Source organism: Pterocles gutturalis, unplaced genomic scaffold, assembly GCF_000699245.1.
Source record: "Pterocles gutturalis isolate BGI_N339 unplaced genomic scaffold, ASM69924v1 scaffold33701, whole genome shotgun sequence".
In the NCBI taxonomy this organism is placed as follows: domain Eukaryota; kingdom Metazoa; phylum Chordata; class Aves; order Pterocliformes; family Pteroclidae; genus Pterocles; species Pterocles gutturalis.
This window is the reverse complement of record NW_010106534.1, coordinates 1-22,061: the sequence shown is the minus strand read 5'-3', so window position 1 is coordinate 22,061 and position 22,061 is coordinate 1. Positions and strand designations below refer to the sequence as shown.

Here is a 22,061-nt window from a genome sequence, read left to right as displayed (position 1 = left end):
CTTTCAAGAAACATATGTTGAGAGAATATTGAATTGTACAGACTTGGATCAGGGACAGTTTGTGGTTGTACAGTTTCGCAGCTGAACAGGGTCCCACTTTTCATTTGGACTTTTGGATGCTATAAGATAAATGTCCTGATTATTGTGTGTTGTATTGGGAGATTTTTTTATTTTTCCTTTCAGAATTTATTTTCCAAGGAGAACCCATGTAACCACATCAGCAGGCAGTGATAATAGTTTTTTGTAATTATCATGTGATGCGGAAGGATGCTGTAATGAATACAGAGTTGGTTATGGGCACTGCTTGATAAACACCTACTCTGTTATACTAGTAGAACTGCAATTAAAGACAGTTGGTTTACAGTGTAATTTTAAAATGGAGTTATAAATTATTTAAATCTTTATTAAAAGTGTATTCACCAGTTTATACACTACGTAACATGAAGTTTCAAATGTCATCTTTGTAAATGCAAATGATTTGGTTGTAACTTGGATTCTTCTCAATCATGTACATTTAAAAAGAAAAAGAGGTGAACCACTAGGCATATATTGGACATACACTGATTTTTACTTTAGAAGAAAACTGCACTGTGAGACTGATCGAAATGTTACCATTATGCGAACTTACCAAGCATTATAAATGTGCTGTTTGAAATGGCAAGTAACTTATTTTCTTTGACACATGTATTTATTTGTTTGTTTTTTCCTTAGGAATTTCTACGGAAAGAATTTAGTGAAGAAAATATTTTATTTTGGCAGGCCTGTGAATATTTTAACCATGTACCTGCACATGATAAAAAAGAGGTAAGTCAACGCTGTAATTCACAACATGGTATTGCTTACTAATAATTGTTACTTCTTCAAGTTTATTGAAATTATTGGAGCTGTGCTTGGTCTTTGTACTGTGACTTCACTAAAATAGGGTTGGAGGTTCAGTCTGATTTTCTCAGTCCCCTGAGAGTACTGTCTAAAGTCTAAGTTGTTGGATGTATTTAGACTGCAGTGAAGTGCAGTGGTAGTTCTGTAAAAATGAGCTAAAGTATACAGGATGTTGAAAAATGGCTAGCTGTGGTATCCCAGTGCGAGGGAGCGCAGAGCAAGTTAATTTAACATGTCAAGGGGAGGCAAAAATTAGCCTCTGTTGCACTCTTTCAGCTAGACTGCCTCCACTAGCCAAGATAATCTGTTTATAACTAAGATATATCTGCTGCTGTAAGTGTGGTCATTTGTGTTCACAAATTACGAGAATCTGCATCTCATCCTTTTAAGACAGTCGTATGTTGGTCAGGCAGTTTGGTGAATTTTGAATTCTGTGCAGCTTGGCAGGACTTCTGTTGGCACCACAGCCAAATCTGGTCAGGTTTGCACTGTGGAAAAGGTTTCATCTCGCGAGTCCCTCTTTGCTCTTTTGTGGTCCATTGAGGTTTTCGCCACTGTCTTCTGTCTTTGAATTTTCTGAACGCTCTCCTTGAGGGCTTTGAGATCAGTTTGGTGGGTTTTTTTCGTTATTTCCAGAACGTGTGTGTTTCAAAGTAAACAAGTTAAAAACAGAGCATGAATGTTTTCAACGGTAAATATTCAAATATGTGTTTACATTTTTTTAACTTCTGGATATTGAAGCACAGAGGATTTATTTAAATAGTAACTGTTATAAAAGGTCTAAAATCTAAAAAAAAAAAAAAATCTGTTCTCCTTTGTAAGACAGCATTTGTTGTGCTTCACCCTTATTATTTTTGTAGTTTGATTGTTTTTTTTTGATGGCAACTTTTACTGCTTAAGTAATATCTGATTAATATTTGTAATTTTAAAGGACATACCCTATTTATATGTCTAAAACTAACAAAAGCTATTAAATGAAAAATGCTTATATATTTAGGAGACTGGAGTGGCTGTATATATTTGTGTGGAATGTGTCAGTGTAAAAAATACCTGTATAAAAATGTTTGCAAAGCAAACATACATTTAGCATGTCTTTCTGTAGCTTTCTTACAGAGCTCGGGAGATCTTCAGTAAGTTCTTGTGTAGCAAAGCTACAACGCCAGTTAATATTGATAGCCAGGCGCAGCTGGCAGATGATATTCTCAATTCTCCACATCCAGATATGTTCAAGGAACAGCAGCTTCAGGTAATCATAGAAAACATGACTTTTGTACATTTATGTCTATTTTCCTCTAAAGTGCTTTAAAGTCTATAAAAGTAGTTTTACATACTGTATGCTTTACTATGTGTAAAAAGACAGAGGAGTCAAGATCACATAGATTCTGTTAGCAGGATAGAAAGAGGCTGGATAATAGAATGCTGCTTGACTGTTTTTCTGTACATTTGCATATGTGTGAAAAATTGACAACTGAAAAACAATCACAAAAATACTATTATTGAAATTAAGGTTTAGTGCAAGTAAATAGTGCCATGTGGTGCAACAGCGTTGCATATGGTGTTTGCATATGGTTGCTTATTCTTTCTTTAGTGGACAATTGTGTACACAAATACTGTCTAATTTAGGTTAAAGCAGTTTGAAAATATGTCTGTTGTATTGAAGGAGTCCTTCCCTTGTGGTTTAATAGAAGTGTCAAACAAGAGCTTGTTAAAACTGTTGGTGTCTGAAGACTTCTGAAGTGGATGCATTTTAAATAAGAACAGAACAGTTATGTAATGACAAGATACATTTCACATTTTCTGTAGAATTTAAGTTTCTTCTTTTTTTTTTTTTTTTTTTTTTTTTTTTTCCTCGATAATCTCTTTGGTAACTCCTACCCTAATAATTTATTAGTAGAAATAATTTTGAGATCATGTTATTTAGAAATTAAGGGCATAGCTTTAACTGCATAGATGAAGCAGGTCACAGTCTTAGTGCAATCTCAGATTGCATGCTTTTGGGGCATAAGAGCAGGTGGGTGCAGTGTCTTCCTCGATCTGCAAAGTGGAGATAGAAAGGTGGGTCTAACTGCTGGTCTGGTAGCTTCTAGCTACCTGCCATGCACCTAACAAGGCCTGAGGCTTCTGTGGGGATTACCAACCGTGATCTTCCCAGAGATTTTTTAATGAATTCGTCATCTTGGCTTTGTGGACCCCATGCCTGAATTCCTCTTCATCCTCTCCCACTTGTTTCATGGAGCACATGGTGTTCTTATGAGTCTGGTGGCTGGGCTCATGCAGCTTTTCTCCCTTCTTTGGAAAGGCCGTGTCCTTAGGTTGGAGGGCTCATAAGGTGGGTGAAAATGCTGATGCAAAGTGCTGCTGTGGGTCTAATCCCAGCCATATGGTGTGTCTGGACCTGACCTGCTTCTCTCAGTTTATCAATGCCTTTGTAGTTCTCCCATCAGATCCCTTAGTCGGGCCCATTCCTCCCACTGAAAAATGAGGTGCAGCAGGATGAGAGTTACTTCTGCCTAAGTTGAGCAGCCTTGGAACTAGGTGTGCCAGCTGAGGTACTAATGGTGTGTTGCCTGGCTGAGGTTGGCGCTGGGTAATCAACTACCTTGATGGCCTTTAATAACTTGGTTTCACTAAGGTTCTGCAGTAGGTCAGGTTTTGGTCTTGATGGGTGACATGACCTTGGGAACACAGAACTGTAGGTATGTGTAGTTACCGCAACACACCATGGTGGTGGTGACACCATCTTAATAACGTGAAGACCACATTTGTGGTCTTTCACAAGATTTTTCAGATTTCAGCACTGAGCATAGAGGGCAAGGGTGCTGATCTGTGGTGATCGTCAAATAAGTGCTATATGATGCTGCGGAGTAGGGAGCGTTGCTGTAAGGCTGCAGTGGAGTTGCAGAAGTGTGCGTGTGAAAGTGCCTTGGAAAGCACTGCTGAGGCCATTACCTCTCAAGCACTGCCTGTTGGGAATGCTGCTGGAAGTTGCTTTCTTGTCTGTAGCCTGACAAATTTGCACTTGAGCCTGTTGTTAGAGATGTTGTAATACAACAGTGTGGATGCAGCCAAAATACCTAGTTAGGATTTCACTGTTTGTTGTAATAGAAGGAGAACAAGCATTTTGAGTGTTTCCCGATGAAAGACAGTTTAGGATGCTTGAAGATACTGAAGTAAGAAAAGATGTAATTTACTTTATGCGGAGTTATGCAAATAGATGTAAGTTTTTTCTACCCTTGTTTATGTGTAAAGTTCAAATTGTGCTTTTATAAGCTATATTGCTCTTTCTCATTTGTAGGAACAAGAAATAGCATCTGATAGAATTTTCCAAATAAGCAGAAGTCATGAACATGTGTAAATTAACATGATAATAATGATAAATATAGCAAATTGGGGATGTAGTGTGGTCTAGCAACATAGTAGGACAGATGATAATCAGCTCAAGATAAACTAGTGAAGCTGTCATCACTGTGCCCAGTAAAGTTAAAAGGCTGGAATGTTTTTGCTTATTGAATGTATTTAATCTGCAGGGTTCATCTCTGCATTAACTCTCCTTGTGTCTCAGTTCTCTGCAATATTTTCCTTTATTCTTCCTATCTAGCATGGAATAACAATTTTATCTTCTTTTGGTGGTAGATTCTCTGATAGGAGGCAACTCTGAAAAGCTTTGTTTTTCATTCTGAAACTGTATTAAATTTAAGGTCTTAATGTTAGCTGTGCTGTAGAATCGTGTCTTGTGTTTTGGGGACACAAATTGCATCTAGCTTAAAATATTGTGATTTGTTGAGGAGTGCGACTGCTATAAGTTTAATTTTCTTAAAAACCTCAAGAACAGGTGAAGTATTTTATATGTTTCAGTTAGTTTGTTTTTTGCGTGTGTTGGTGTTCGTAGACTTGTACTTAACATTTTTCCTTGATAACCTTGTATCAGAAGTGCATCTGAGAGTCCTTGATTTAAAATGACTGACTTGCTACACACTTCACATGGAGTGTACAAAGGCATAAATGCAGTAAAAGATGGCTATGAGGATGGTGTTGTCAGGACTCTACAGCAGCTCATCTTCTCATGCACTTTGCACAGACCTTAGCATCTTTCTGAACCTGGGCTAAGGGAATAGATCAAATCATGTTTAACTTTAAATTGGTGCTTGTATTTAATCAGGTCTAAACAAAGTCATGGCTACTGTTGTTTACATGTTGATGTCCTAAATTCTGTGGGAGTTGGCTGTTGCGAAATAGCTTCATTCTCTTGATGTGTGATTTAAGCTTATGTAACCATTATCCATTGCATTTTAATTTCAGATATTTAACTTGATGAAGTTTGATAGCTATACGCGCTTTCTCAAATCCCCACTTTACCAAGAATGCATCTTATCTGAAGTAGAAGGTCGTGCTCTTCCTGATCCTCAGCGTGTTCCCAGCAGCCCCACTTCAAAACACAGTATCAGTTCAGAGAAGTCCAATATCTCAACACCAAAAAAGGTTACCTTTGTATTGTTGTTAACTGAAAACTATGTTCTTAAAGAATGTTTTTCAAGTTCTTTAAAATATCGAAGAGAATATAGAAAAACAAGTAGAATATTTGTTCAGTGTTGCTGGCAAATACAATTACAAAATCTTTATCTACTCAGGAAATTTTTTTTAATCCATTCCTTTGAATCAGATTTCTAGCTATTGAGTTCCTGAATATAATTTTAAATCTTTGTTATTCTTTGAATAAATGCGTACAAATAAAAAATTAGGATTATTTAAATGTATCAGTTCAGAAGCTCATTTTGATTGAATATTGGAATTAAGGAGTGATATTTTAACCTTTGCTAACAGCAGACATTTTATCAGAAGTTATTGGAGAAGGCTTAACCTAATCTAACTCATCTCTGCAGAGGATAGTTTTTTTTAATTTCTTAGCCCCAACTGAACTAAGATAATTCTCTGTAAAACAGATACAGTTGCTTAAAAATTAAACCAGTAGTCTTACTGATCTTCTAACATTATTTAGAGTTTATTTTTTCTTCGTGTAGGTAATACCACCAAATTACATAACTGTATGGGTAAATTATAACTTTGCATTTTTCATGTCAATCACTACACATTAGCCCATCTGCTGTTATGTATTTTTATGACTAGGAGCCTATTTAAAAGTAGCATTTTAAGGAATACTCTAAAAATCTGACAAGAATAGTAGCTTCTTAAAAGCAAGTTTAGTTTAATATCAAACGTTCCTGATTTTTGTATTCAGCACTAATAAATACTTTGATTATGCTTGGAAATGTTAAGCAATATTTTGTCATTGTCTTTAAATGCAGTTCATGTTCGGGCCTAGCCTAGGACAAATATCTGAAATACGGAAATGAAATTCATTGTTTTAAAAGCAAGCAAATGGCTTTTCCATGTTAACTTAGGCATTACTGGTGAGTTGTGGAGAGTTCTTTCATGGTTGCAGGAGCTCTCCATGACTTGTTTCCAGCTACCGTTTTGTACTCCCTACCGAGTAGCACATTTCCATCTATGTATTTCTTTTTGTTTGCACTGGGTTGCTTTTTTTGTTTGTTTGTTTTTTTCTTTTCTTTTTTTTTTTTTTTCTGTGATTGCTACTGGGAGGGATGCTGGTGCATACATTTGTGAGTGGAGTAGGGAAGACAGCTAACCTGGCCATCACACTCTCCTTTTGGGAAGAAGTGTGGGAAGGTTTATTTTAGATAATGAACTTAAAACTGTGATCCAACCAATGATTTAATTGTGTTTTGGTGATAGTTAAGTGGTAAATCAAAGTCAGGAAGATCTTTAAATGAAGAGTCAGGAGAGGAGGACACTGAGAAGAAAAAAAGGGGAACGTTTTTCTCATGGTCAAGAAGTAAGAGTTTGGGAAAATCACAGAAGAGAAAAGAAAATGGTGATTATCCAAATGGTGAGTATTCACATTCCACTGGTTACAAAGTTATTTCAGCAATAGATGTGACTAATTTCGTCATGTTTAGTTTGCATCTAAGTGCATCCTTGAGTGTGACAGAGGGAAAAGAAACTGTCAAGTCAGAAGGCCAGTGTGGCTGGTATCACTGGAAATTTAGTGGAAGCAGATGTACAAATAAATAGAAGTATGAAAATGTTTAAATTTGTTTTTATTGACTTCCAAGAGAGTCTCTTTTTCTGCTTTTCAGTAGACTCTGCATTTTTGTATGCTGGCAATTGCCTTTTCAAGGAGAGAGCTACTATTTTTATAGTAAGATAATTGAAACTCTTTACAGAGAAGCTCAGGAGCTGTGCATGCAAATAGTGCTATAGTTACAGCTCTTTAAGAATTCCTCCATCTGTATTATCCTGCCTTTCTTTCTTCTATTAGTACCACATGGGTATGTTCACTTTTGAACACACTTGTTACCTCTTTCCACCTTTTCTGACTAAAATGAGAAAAAAGAGTCAGAGTTGTGAAAGCCCTGTAATCTGCTGTTTTGTTACTTAACTGTTTTTGAGAGTTTAAGGAAGAGTTCCTCTATGAAAACACCCGTACATGGACTCTAGACGAAGAGATGAAAGTTTTGCATTAACTCGAAATAAAAATAATAGAGAAATTCAATTGAAGCACCAAATTTGGACCATATTGTTACTGTGGTTTCTTCTTCTCTGTTTTCTAATAAAGGCTCAGACCTGCAAGATATCTCTGATCATTTGGGTAGTTTAAGTGTTCTCGTTGTACTCATATGTGAAAAGGCATTAGAGGCATTTGCAAAGATTGTAGACTTAAACTTCTGAAAGTGACTAGTGATTGTCTTAGATTTTAGTTTTCTAACACCATACAGGATTTTAGTTTTTTGTTTTTTGTTGTTTTTTTTTTTTTTTAAATATAAAAGCAAGTGGGGTTATTCTAGGGTTACATAACCAAGAAATACTAGACCAAATATTGTTTCAGTTTTCTGTGCTTCAGCGCACAGTATGAAGATTTGGTGTTTTTCCTTTAATGAAAATAATTATTTTGCTGACCAGAGGAGCTACTATGAAATAGCTTTCTGTATTATAATAAATAATAAAAATAAGCATTTTTAGTGATTGCTGATTTTTTCCACAAACAGATTCTATTCAGTCCAATGGATTATCATACAGACGGGAATCGCAAGGCTCCATGTCATCAACTGCTAGTCTTGACTTGGTAATGGCTGACTCTTAATAATGAAGTGGGGAGGCAGTGAAAATAGTGAATTTTCAATTTACTAAGTAGTGCGAAGTAATTTATTCAAGCTAATACTTTGAGAAAGGGTCTTTAAGTGATACAACTAGAGTACAAGATGTAGTATTAAGCAATTTTAGAATACTGGAAATATGTTGTTCATATATTGCTTCTTATTTTGTCCTTGTGACAGAAAGGCATCCTTTGCATCTTGTCTGTCTTAACTTCAGGCACCAATATTCACTAGAAAAATAAAAGTTTGCCTTTCAAAGGCAGCTACTGTAGCTCTTTATAAACAGCTGTTTTCACTTACAGAGCTTTGCGATTCTGTTCTGAATAACAATGTGTTAAATCTTTCCCTCTGCTTGACCTGTGTGGAATTTCTGTGGTACCAGTGTCTCTTGTGCTTCTTTCCTCTCTGTTTCCTTTAAAGTTGTGCTTCTTGTCACTACGGCTTAACTCTGCTCATAAAACCTGAGAAAAGAGAGGTAGGAAATTTCATGGCAAACACTGTTATTTTGACATAGTATGTAGGAAAACACTGTGCACCTCTAATAATGTGTTCAGTTTTAGGCCCCTCACTACAAGAAAGACATTGAGGTGCTGGAGCCTGTCCAGAGAAGAGCAATGAAGCTGATAAAGGGTCTAGAGAACAAGTCCTATGAGCAGCTGAGGGACCTGGGGTTGTTTAGCCTGGAGAAAAGGAGGCTGAGGAGAGACCTTATCGCTCTCTACAGCTACCTGAAAGGAGGTTGTAGCAAGATGGTGTTGGTCTCTTCTCCAAAGTATCAATTGATAGGACAAGAGGAAAGGCCTCAGGTTGCACCAGTGGAGGTTGAGATCAGATATTAGGAAAAATTTCTTCACCAAAAGGTTTATCAAGCATTGGAACAGGCTGCCCAGGGAAGTGGTGGAGTCGCCATCCCTGGAGGCATTTAAAAGATGTGTAGACATGGAGCCTGGGGACATGGTTTAGTGGTGGCAGTGTTAGGTTAACAGTTGGATTTGATGATCCTAAGAGTCTTTTCCAGCCTAAACAATTCTATGATTTAGTGATTCTATAATCAGTGAAGACACTGATTTCTAACCATCAAGTTCTGCCTTCACAGTCTAAAACTAATGTAATGCAAAATTAAAACAGTATTAATACTAGAAAGTCAATATAATACTTTAAATTTATTTTAACTACATTGATATGGAGGCAAAATATAAAAAATGAAAATTTTAAAAGTTTTTTTGTAGTCTTGATGTCCCTCTAGTAGACTAGATTCTAGCAACTATGTCATTTTGCCTATGCTAAGAGGAAGAAGGAAGGAGGCAGAAGAGGAAATTTTATTGGAGGAACCTGATGTTTAAAGGTGTTCCTCATCACTTAAATGTTGATTCATAATGTGCCAATGGTAGTTTTTACATCAGCTGGTCACTATTGAGTATAGACACTTAACTATTTGGAAGCTAAATAAGATTTTATTTACTTCTTACACTTTTTCATCAGGAGTTCTGTTCTATAGTTTGAGAATCTTGTAACCTGTTTCACACACTGTCTAAAACTTCATCTGTTCTTGAAATACATCTAGATTTGTGCAGTGCTGTTATCTTTATCTAAATCTTTTTTTCAGAATTTAAATTTATCTGATATTTGTGATACTTGGAAGGATTTCTAAATGGTAAACATGTTAGAAAGTATGCTTCTTGGCTTTGTTTTATTTGCACAGACTCTAAAGTTTATGCATATTCCTAATTTTCCCATTGGGCACTGACCTTTCTTTCTCCTGTCAAGTCGGAAGCCTCGAGATTACCTGCATTTGTACCAGATAAAGAGAAATCGCCCAAATACTGCTGTATAAACCTTCCAGATGGTTCATCGAGCAAAATGGCTGTTAAATCCGGATTCTCTATCAAAGAAGTGCTGTCTGGGCTCTGCGAGAAACATGGCATTAACATAGCTGCAGTGGACCTTTTCTTAGTTGGAGGTGATAAGGTATTGCATATTCCTGTGCTTTTTTAAAAAAGCGTTTCATACTCGTTTTACTAATAAGGAATTCTGTTCTCTCAATAGTAATATGTATGTCCTGGTTCTACCTGTAGCTTTACATTGGCAGTGCTAGTTAACTGAAGGAGAATTTTAGTAAAATTTGAACTGGTAGAGTACTGTGATTGGTTGTGGAACTTACATTACAGAAAGCAGAAGACAAGGATTTCCTTGTAATAGTAAGTTAATTTAGGTATCTAGTCCATGTAGTTTGTCCAGGGGAATGGTTAGCTTGTACTTAGTTGAAAGTATCCACAAAGAAAAGAAATATGTTGTAGTAGATGGTACTTCATTAAAGCAAAGAAACATAATGACATTCAGTTGTTCAAAGGTGAAATGAGATTAATTCATGCTAGAGTTAAGGTACATGTTTTAATATTGAGGAAAATTTCCAAGACAGCAGTCTATGTTGGTGGGGGTTGATGGCTGTTATTCCAACAGAAGTATCTCCAGTTCAAAGAGAAGCTGTGGATATGAAATATTTGTTGTCTTAAATTTGTGGTTATGATCAATCTACATGATTACAATGACTAAAATCAATGAATGTGCATAGTTATGTGCCTGTTCTTTTAAATCTTTTAATGACTGTTAACTTGCCGTATTTTCTAATGCATCATTCTATGTAATAATTTATTTAAGTTGAAGGAGCAAAGCTTGTTTTAAAACGCTGAGTTCCAGAATACCTGCTGACTCCACTGAAAGTTGAAGCTTGGTCATTGTCTCACAGCTAGCCAAAATGAAAATCACTTTGATCATGTTGCATATTGTAAATTAATATCCACTAGAATGCATAAACCTATATTAATAATTTTCTGAGTTATCTGAATTTTTTTTTAGCCACTCAGCTCTTCTTTTTTACATATTTTAAAATTAATTTGCACTCTCTTCTTTTGCTCATGATGTGTCCTCTGTAGCCACTTGTATTACACCAAGACAGTAGCATCCTGGAGTCTCGGGACCTACGTTTAGAAAAACGCACTTTATTTCGGTAAGAGTCAAAAATACTATCTTCCTCTGGCATTTTCCACCTCATTTTCCATTTTACTTTTTGTAAGCACACTAAAGAATATTGTCAGTTACCTGAGCAGCAAAACAGTAGTTAATGCAGGAAAGAATTTGTCTGAATCCAGTAAAAAATCCAGTTACCCATGCAATGCAACATCTTAGACTGTAATCCAGAATCTGGCATTTAGGGGACCAAAGGTTCCCATTCATTGTACAGGCACATTAGAAGAAAGAGGCTTCAGTATCAAGCAAAGAGTCTCATGTGAAGGAGGAGGGTGATCTAACGTTTTTAGCTGAAAGAGTGACTTCCACATCTTGCAGTTAACTCGTAGTTTGAGTCACTATGAAAGTCCAGTTTTACTTTAGATTGCAATAACACTTGGGCAAGAGATAAACATTTAGTTTGGGGATTCTCTGAGTTACACAAGTGCCTAAGTTAGATATCTTGCCTGCATTTAGGCACTGATATCCCTTAGATTTAGAACCAGCTGCTAAGTCTGCCTCTACAGGTAGTGGTGAGACTGGCGTGCCTCTGAAGGGTAATTCAGATGAGGGCAACCGGGGTAAGGATCAGTAGGAGAAATGTGGGCCTCCAAGAGTATAGATTTGTAACTCTAAATCGTAAGTCAATGTTATAATATTATTACAGGTGTATAATATAATTCAGTACGTGTTTAGTCTTATGCAATGTTATTTTGTAGTATACATTTTTTTTCAAAATAATGTTTCTATTTTTTTTCCAAAATGCCAGAAAATATTTTAATGTTCCTAAATTCTAAAAATCCAAACTAGTGCTATGAAAACTCCTGAAATAATGGTTTCAGGAAAAAGTCATGAAGTAGAATGTTTGTGTTACATTATTGAGTTGTGCTTTTGAAGTAAATAAAATTTGTTTTGGTAGGCGTTCTTCATTTTGGCTTTATATTACTTTTCTTTAAGAAGTAGGGCTAGTTTCTATTTAAGGGTACTTCAGATTAATGAATACAGTATAGCATATTCAATTTCAAAATTGAGACTGAGCAGTCTTTTGTAAGGTGTGAGTTTGTTGAGTTTCCAAATTAAAAAGGAACTTTAAGTAGGCAGTACCATATGTTACTTGTGTGTTAATTAAAGTGTAGAAGTGTTCTACAGTATTTTCTTCTGTGGGTAGACACTGTGAAAGCAAAAATACTCAAATATTTGGCATATTTTCAGACAGAAGAGAAATACTATCTGGATATACTCAGTTACCTGAATGTCTGCCAATTCTGTGTCAATTACCAGTTAATGATTAAAAATTGTCATTTCTATTCAGTAGCTGTTGTATTCAAAGAAAATATGAAAGACAAAGTTTCAGTTATTCAAGTTTCTTGTGGAAAGGAAAAGTCAATAAGACTAAACATCTTGCATTAAAGTAATTTGTGTGAGAGAAAAGATGGGGTTTACATTTAACCATAACTGACAAAATCACTAATAATTTTAATTTCTGATGATGGTGTACATTTCTGATAGTTTTGTTAGTAATAAGCCTGCCCTTATTTTCATACTGTAGTGCCATTAGAGTGAAACATGGCGGTTTTATGGATGAATCAGTGAACAGATGAAGAAAAAAAAAGGACAACCTAGGCACAGTTTTTTTCAGGGAAACAGACATAAACGGAATAATAGTTTGGGTTTAATTTTTTTTTTCTTTTTTTGATATTTTGATGAAATTATATGAATTTGCATAATAGACTCTAAAGAGGGCTGTCTTCATCCTTTTTTTCACTCAGCTCTGGTGAGTGAAACAGTGGAAGTTTTATTTGTATTAAAAACCTTGTATACCTTCAGGTTAGGATAGATTTGTGCTAGTGAAGTTTCAGGGTCACTAGCTGTAAACTAGTATAATTTTGCTGTAGATTGCATTTTATATATTTTGTACATTTTGTTTGTTGGAGTATTTCATACTTAATGTTACAATTCATATGTTTCAGGCTGGATCTTGTTCCAATCAATCGATCGGTTGGTTTGAAGGCTAAACCCACCAAACCAGTAACAGAGGTCTTAAGGCCTGTGGTTGCAAAATATGGTTTAAATCTTAATGAACTTGTGGCGAGACTAGTAAGTATCTTTTGATGTAATTCAAGCTGCAGTATTTTTTGTCTGGAAAAGATGATATGATAGTACCTGAAATTATTCCTATCCTTATAATTAGGCATTAAGATCTGTATTTATAACTAGATGTTGAGATGCAAATGCATAGTAGTCATAACCGTTATGCTTAATAGTAACTACCTTAAAGCTTTAGTCTGCATCAATTTTATATTCTCCAGAGTAAATCCAGCATCCTAAAAAATAGAGCCCGAATTTATCTTCTTTCAGAGCTCAACTTTTCCCATTATTAGCCAGGGAATGTTGATTGAGATTGGTTAAAGCTATTGTTCCATTATCCTGGGAATCATGAAAGTTGCCTCAAATCCCCTTGCAGAAAATTGCCTCAGAAGCAGACTGATTCAACTTCTCTACTACTAAACCCTTGGCTAGCATTTTCTCTATTCTGTTATGATGGAATATCAGGGGATGGAAAATTACTTTTGTGGTATTTCTAGACTGTACACTGTCTTGACTGAACCAGTCCATGTTTTTCAAATAACTGAAAAACATATTGGTATAAAGATAACTTCATTTAATAAAATTACAAAATTAACAAAATGCAAGCAGTTTAAAACGTTAATCTCGGACTTCCTCTGAAAAATATGATTTGCTGAACATACACACTTATGGTCCTTTATGCATGCTTGCAAATTGGATTATTTTTTTCTCCTTGTATCTTCTTTTCCCTAAATACCATTCTCCTCGCATAAATGGGTTACACACATTGTAATCAAGGTAGTTTTACACAAATGGAATAAAGATTTTTAGAATGCTAGAAGGAAAATATATTGAGGCTACACTGAAATGTAAAAAAGCTAATTTTCTTTCAAAAAATGTCAGACTACATAAATTTGTTCTGAAAACAGATTTTTCTCTATTATATACAAACTGTGATCCGACTTTAGAATGGTGAGCAGGAACCACTTGATCTTGGTGTCCCGATATCTAATCTGGATGGTCAGCGGGTTGTTCTAGATGAAAAAGAGCCAACGAAGGGTAGAGGTAAGTCGGCTTAAAAGCTTTTATTTATGATCTCAAGTCAGTTTCATAAGCCCTGACTTTGGTTAGTTTCTTCTGTTGATGCAGAGGTGCGGTAAATGTGATGAGATTTGCATATGTCACATATAACATATATTCTTTTTAAGTGAAAAGGAGTGCAGTTTCTAAAGACGGAAGATTAAATTAATCTGTCGGTACCAAGTACTCTACTGTCACTTTAAGAAATTTTGCATTAGTAATACTTGAATATCTTACTAGCACTCTGCTGTAGATCCACACACACATTTAGGGGCATAGTGCCCGGTAATAATAGTGAGAATAAAATGCCAAATAACTTCTGTGAATTTGACAATTTATTCAAAAGAGACATTCTGTATAAGTAAAACAGATGCAGTTTGTGCAACAGCTATGCATACTGCTATGATAACCCCCTTCTTTAACATGAGAATGTAGCAGAGCCTTAAGTGATGATTTCTGGAGACAATACTAAAAAGGATATAATTTCTGTTTTCCTTGGCTGAAGTAAGTCAAAAAATAGAAATTGATCAACTGAACAGCTGACAGTCTTTTGTCACAATTAACATGCTAGACTAAGGTAAGCAGCCTTGAGAGTAAAGGCTCAGTTTCACTGCGAGACCTTTTTATAGATACAGTTGACTTAGAGCAGAGATCCTCTTTGAGGAAGAACTAGGAGAAAAAAGATGGAGGTGTTTATTGAGGTGAATGAGATTTGTAATTTTTCTAGGAAGCAACCAATTGTCATTTTGACAGAAGATATAAATCTAAATATTCTCACAGATAATTAGTTTAAGGATTACAATAAAACTATAATCCTCTGTGCTGCCAGCTGCTATAAAAGCCTGAATCACAGAGCATCATTCTAGCAATAGGCTGGTTCTGTGGCAATATTCCAGTGAAAAAGGGCCATAGTTCTGTGTTTTCAGCTCAGTCTTCAGTTAGTATATTTGTTGTAGGCAGATGTAATTTGAAGGAACCATTTAATTACTTAGAAGTAGACAAGAAGAATATGGCAATGTCTACAGAACGATGCACAAAACAGGTTGGAAAAGATTCAGCATGACCTTTCAATGATCTTTTCTGCTGAGTTTTTTTTTTTTTGTTTAAATTCTAAATTTGAGAATTACGAAGAGAATTATTAGCTAAGAATTTAAAATCTCTTTGATCTAAATCACATTAAAATTTAGGAGAACTTAAATGAAACTTCATCATCTTTAAACTTTAAAAGTATTGCCAGTATTAGGAAAACGTGAAGATGAGGGGGAGATTCTGGTAGGTTTTGTCTGAAAAGTATCAGGGATATCAACTGTGCTCACCCTTTATTTTCTGAGTACATCTTTGTGAAATTTTAAAGCGAAAAATCTGTTTTGTGCATAATTATCACTTAAATATTACTTCTTCGGGCAATTATAAATTTGTAGTTATAGAAGGTATGTTTATGTTTAGTGTTTACAGATAAACAAAAAGGTGCATCAGTAAAACAGAGTGCAACTGTAACTACTTCAAGAAATCAAGTATCTACTGTAAGTCTTCTGCAATGATTTTTGTCCGTTAGATAATCTTTTGTTTCCTTCTGGAATTCTGTATTAAAAGCTGCATTCATCTGTGATTTTGAAGCAACCAAATTATGTAACTGGTTTGAGTATAGCTATAATTCATCCGATATTTTTCCACTGTCAACAGCATTTATTTGTGAGAACTTTGTCTTCATGATTAATCAAATAGCTTTTTCACTGTGTTGTATTTGTTGTTTCGTGTCTCTTTGGCTTATCTATATTTGAAAATGACTGAATTACTCTGAAATTCAAAGGCCCTTTCTGTAATGTGAAGTTTTCAGAGTAAACAATATTATATTTATACATTTTTGGGAAGTACTATGGCAAATGTTCCTTGCAGTAATCAAAATCAAACATTTGTTGTGGTGGTGTTAGAGAAATATGTTTTCAAAATAACTTTTTTATTCACTTAGGCCATATTATGTACACAATGATATAGACTAAATGTAAGTAGTACCTTAACTTTCCTTCTAATGCAGGGAGAGGGAAGAACTCTAGGAAAGTCTAATTCTATCAAAATGAAAGGCGAAAATGGAAAAAATGCTAGGGAAGTCCGGCTGTCAAAGAGAGAAGACGCTATTGCAAAGATTGGGAAAAAAAAATGTCAGAAAATAAATTTGGATGAAGCAGAGGGTATGTGAACTTTATGTATTAACATAAGTAGTCTTAGAAAAATTAGAAGCTTGTCTCTGTGTAGGAAAAGATACCATGACCTTAACACTGCATTGCAAAAATCATAGTCATGATCCTTATATTTTTGTTTGATACTGTGTTTGAATCATAAAGTTTTTGAAGCTGAAGGTAGAATTGTAAGAATACCTAAAGATAGATGTAGTTGTCCAGTGGGATTTTTGAAAGTGAAAGCTACCTAATTCCAGGTAAAATAAAAAGGAATTAGTTATTCAATTGCAGTTGAATTTCCCATTCGATACCCTTTGCAAGCCATGTAGAAGCTTGTCTTTCTGTTCACCTCTACATAAGAGTCTTTAACCCACTGAAAGGCATTCTGCGCCATGGTGCAGGCCCTAATTTACTCAGGTAAGAATTTTTGAGAGTTTTATGCTGAAGTCTATAACAGTTAGGGCACTACAATATGATGATTCTGGAGGAGCTGTGACGGGCAAGAGTAAAAGCTTATTTTACATTCAGTAGCTGCTCTGAAAAGGTGGTTAGAAGTAGAAATAAATGAAGAGTTTAATGGTAATCCTGTATATTCTGAGTCCTATTTTTACCTTCAATTGAATCTTAATAGTTTTAGTGATATTATTGGAAAAGAACTTGTAAGAGAATCTGCTTGCTTATCTTAAGAAAGATGTCCATGGGAGAAAGAGGAATAAAAACGATGTAGCAGTAGAAACCTTGGCAAACCACCCTCTGCCCTAGAGCATCAACTGAAGCACTTACCAGTCTTGTCAGCCCTACACGTTCCTCCCTAGTTTCCCAAGTAAAAAAAAAAAGAAAATCAGAGGACCTATTTTACCCACAGATTAAAATTTACTGCTGATGTTACCTAATGTGCATATCCAAAACCTGGTTATGCACAGTAATACAGCAAATGAATGTTTGTCTGTGAATAAATGTCCACTGGCTGGAATGGAAAAAAATGCTATGACTAACACTTTTGTTTCAAAATGGGTGTTTGTTAATATAAGTGTTATTACAAAATATTAGTGCATTTTAAATTATTTTGTGTTGCTTATTATTTTGTTAACTTGTTTTCCATATTTTAATATTTTCATTTTTCTTCCTAGGGCTGAGTAAAACATTAACATAATTTGAAAACTTCAGAATTCGAGGCTTTCACATTTTATTTTGAATTTTGTGAAATTTGTCCAACTTTGGAAAATACGTACCAAATGTTGTAGACTGTTTTTTAATGAAAACAAAAAACCAAAAAACTGTTCTATGAAGTTTGAAATTTCAGAAAGAAACATTTTTGTATGACAGATATCCGAAATGTTGCATGTTTTAATATGCATACCGCCATTTTGCAAAACTTTGGCAATAAGAAGCATTTTGAAGCTTCCATCTTGGCTACATTCAGATTTTATGGCATTTCACAAAGCATGTTAAAACTTAATTTCTACAAATACATTGCAAAGCCTGCCGAATGTGAATAAAGGGTTAGGAATAAGGTCATACAAGTGCAAGTGTATGACTTCATATTATGTTAAGTCAAAACTTATCGTAACATTTTGTTGTTTATTTTGTAATGGCTTTTGCTTCAAACAGTATTTATAAGCTGGGTTGAAACTGTTGGTTTTAATTCACCTGTTGGAGATGGCCTTTTTAAGCATCTTTAATATTCTGTAGTTTTAAAGCTTTATTCTTGAAAAATTAGGACATGCAGAGATGCTGTATCGAGTTACATATTTTTATATTTATATGTTTTGTACCAAAGAGTTTGTTTATTGTTGTGATGCTTCTTTTTTGAGGAGTGGTATAATTCTTGGCTTATGATTGATAAGTTTCTTGTTGCCAAGTTTTGAGACTTTCTAGAACAGTGGTGATTTACTATGAGTATTATTTATATATAGAAACATATTAAACCATTGGACATCATTAAGGACATGATCAGAAAATCGCTTCTAATTGTGTTAAAAACTCTATAAAAAAAGCTGCCCCATTGCTTTTAGTAATGGCTCCTTTGATGGTTATTGACTACCTGCTGATTCATTGCCACGCGAAGTAAAAGTGGGGTTACTTAACTCATCATCTGATCATGCCCTGTGATGATAACATCCTGGATCAAAACTACACCATGAATTGCATTTAAACTGTGATGAAATGTTATGAAACTGAGAAAATTAAGTATAACAAGGAAGTTTGCAACATTTTGAATCTTTGAACTTTCAAATGGCATGGCTCTTTTTGAGTTAAGAGGGTAAAAGCTATCCAGAATATAAAAATGTGCACCCATTGTCAGTAAGACCAGAGCCTTGTTTTGTGTAAAGAATTAAAAAATCCTCTGTGTGTGTACAGATTTATTAACTGCATAAAATAGAAGATGTGTTCAAGGCTCAGTGAATTGCAGCTGTTCTAAACTGCAAAACTCTTACAATAGCAATCCTGATGGTCTTAATTATAGTGATGGTAGTGAACATTGCTGCAATTGAAAAAGTTCCTAATTAACATGGGATCTTATTTCAAGGCAGCATTGAAAGAATTGAAGATCTTCGTGGAAAATAAATGTGCTGAAAATGTACGTTTTAATGGCATTGCACTTTCTGACAAAAATTTGTCAATTTTGGGTTTTTCCCCAATAGAGTTTTTTGAACTCATATCCAAAGCTCAGAGTAACAGAGCAGATGACCAACGTGGACTGCTAAGGAAAGAAGACCTTATTCTTCCTGATTTTCTTCGTTTACCACCCACTGGACCAGAACCATCCTCATCTACTCCCACAGGCCCTAAAGTCCTCAACAAGCGAGTTTCAAAAAATGATGGCAAGGATGGATGTACCTCACCAAGTGGAAAACAGGAGTCCATACAAAACTTTAATGAAAATTCAGTTAAGAAAATGGGTTGCTCAGAAAATAAACATAAATCTGCTTTGGCAGCGCTCCACAGTCAGAAGACTTTCAGTGTTCCTTTTAATACTGCATTGTCTCCAATTCCGCATGCACAGGAAAACAATGCAACAGTATGGAAAAGGCAGTCAAGAGAATTACAAGCTGAAGGCATACAGATGGTAGATGATGAGAATGTGGCAGATTTGACTCTTGTGGCTGAAGGAGATATTAGTAGCCCTAACAGCACTTTGCTACCACCGCCACCACCAACACCACCGTCAGACAGCAGTAAACTCACAGAAGCCAACTATCCACCCCCAACTCCTTGTGCAGGTAATCAGGAAAAATCTGGATATCAAAGATCCAATTCAGGTATTTCTAGATTTTAATAGTCTTTCCTTTAATGTCAAACTACTTTTCCTTGGCACTGTTAATCCGTATTTGGCACCCATTAAAACAAGAAAGAAAATTCTCTCTGCACCTTAATTTTTTTACACACACAAAAAAAAGTTTTTCTTTGCCTTAGTCTATGCTAACTGTAATATTTCTGGTTGCCTTTAACAATGTAGTTTTGTTTGGATTTGGCTTGTGGCCAAAAATGGACACATGCAGACAAACCTTTAAAATACATCCATATGCTATAATTATCTCATTCTTTACCCTAGGAGTACAAAACAGGATATCAGCATTTTGAGCTGCATAACACTGTTGTGTTCCAGATTTTCTGATCCACTTGTCATAATAAGATAAATGATTAGGGTTTGGAAGTTTAAGTGCTTTAGCAGGAACCCTAATTATGTGTTGAAAATTGCAGTACTGTTTATGATTAAAATTTGAAATGAATAAACCTTAATTTAAAAAATATTTCTCTAATAAATTAGATATTTGTGGCTAAAAATAAAAATGTTACTGTTTTTTAACCCATACGTTGCTACACAGAGGAATAGATTTAATCTATCACACTTTCTCCCAGAATATTCACATGTAAAATAGCTCTTTCTATTAGACAATTTTAAAGAAAATATGTGACTTTTTTTCGGATGTAAGTTTCATGGTCTAGCAATATCACAGAGCAATATTAGCTCAAGGCTGAAGAATGGAATTTCTTTATAAACACGGACTCTAATAATAATTGCAATTACCAGAAACAAGAGTTTGAAGACAATGGGTGTTATGAGATTGACATTTTACAGTCATTGTACTGTACATTTTATGTAAAATATAAGAAGAGGTATCTATGTGCTACATTTATTTTTGATGTTTCACAAACATATGGTGCCATAATTTGTATGATCACATTTCTTTGTGATGTGGGAATATGCATTTTAATTATTTATCTTTTTACACAGAGTATTTGATACTGTTCTTTATCTGTATGGTTGATAATTTGTAAATATTTCTTTGGTTGTTGAATGCTTATAAATGGCAATGCAAATTATTTCATCCTCTTGGTATTTTAAAAACAAATTCCTTTATTAGTATTATTTGAGAAATGTTCTATAAGTGCTACTACTTAATTTCAGAAACTGAGTATTGAACAGACTTGTAACCAGTGCCTACGAATAACAAAACCACAAAATGTACTTCAGGCATATTGATGTGTGTATGCATAGATTTGTGTTGGTGTCTTTCTGATAATGTGACAAGTGTACAACATAGATATCAATTTGCATATTTTTCAGTGAGAACTGTTAAAAAAAACCATTTGCACTTAAAAAAAACTTCATGAATTTACAATATTTATTGCATGCCATACATTTCTGTGTAACCACTGAACTGTAGCTTTCCCTCTTCCCACTTTCTACTTTTTACTTTGTAGAAATCTTTGTGTAGTTTTCACATGTATTTTGTATCTTTGTTCTCTCAGGAGTAATAAATTCTAGACCTAGTTATGCAAACTGGTTTAAGCTTTGATTTTCTTCATTTTTTTAAAAAACAGTTCTCTCAGTCCTGGATTAAGAATTCTGATTGAAATTATTTTCTAATAACAGAGTAATATGTGAACTAGCAATTATCATCAAAGTTTACAAACATTGTATTTGTCAATAATTAAATATTAAAGGGCAGATGCTGTCCTGAGATGCTGATGGGTCACATGTGAAATCTGTAGCATTGACATGTGCACCAGAAGGCAGATAAGAGATTTCTTTTAAATGGGTTATAACAGGAACTCCTGAAAGGAGAATCTCTTCTGTCTTTGGGTTCTTGGGCTAAACTTTATATTCATTACTTTCCTTCTTATTATAAACTAAAGCAATTCTTCCCTGTTCTTTAAGAAATGAGCTGGTGATCTCAGTTCATTTATGTGGTGTAACCAATACAACAGCTTCTTTATTGTAGTCTTGGGTGAGAAATTACGTGTTCAGTGGGTGCTGGAGACCGTACTGCTCTTTGCACTCTTAGAGATGGCTCCTATCTAACAGTACTGTGAAGCCTAATTAAAAAAAAACAAAAAAAAACAAGGAACCTGCAGAGAGGCTTGTTGTGCTGTTACCTAGGCCTCATTATAATCTGGGGACTGAAAAAGTTATTTTTCCAAAAGTCACTGTGTTCCCATGTAGTTGTGGGCTTCCACGAAAGAAAATGAAGCATCTGAAAGTCCTGTAGCAGTTCCCCTCTTAAAATTATTCAGACTCTTCCACAACAAATAATTAATATCTAACAAAAATTAAAATAATTTAATATGTAGCAGATTCTAATTTTCATGTATTCCAACTGGTCTACTCTACTTTCTCTGGTGATTGTGTTTTATTTTTCTGTCGTAATTACCTATGAGAGACCTTTAAGCA

General features: G+C 34.9%; 1 protein-coding gene across 1 annotated transcript; it reads left to right on the top strand.

Moving 5' to 3' along the window:
- Positions 1 to 711: 711 nt before the first annotated feature.
- On the top strand, positions 712 to 19,737 carry LOC104472242 (regulator of G-protein signaling 12-like; the record flags this gene model as incomplete). The annotated part of the gene is made up of 12 exons (XM_010087825.1): positions 712 to 804; positions 1,982 to 2,125; positions 5,179 to 5,358; positions 6,631 to 6,784; positions 7,944 to 8,020; positions 9,819 to 10,019; positions 10,985 to 11,058; positions 13,028 to 13,154; positions 14,093 to 14,189; positions 15,651 to 15,727; positions 16,240 to 16,393; positions 19,027 to 19,737. Coding segments are annotated over 12 exons (2,013 nt in total), but the record flags the coding sequence as incomplete, so codon positions are not given.
- Between the last annotated feature and the right edge of the window lie 2,324 nt (positions 19,738 to 22,061).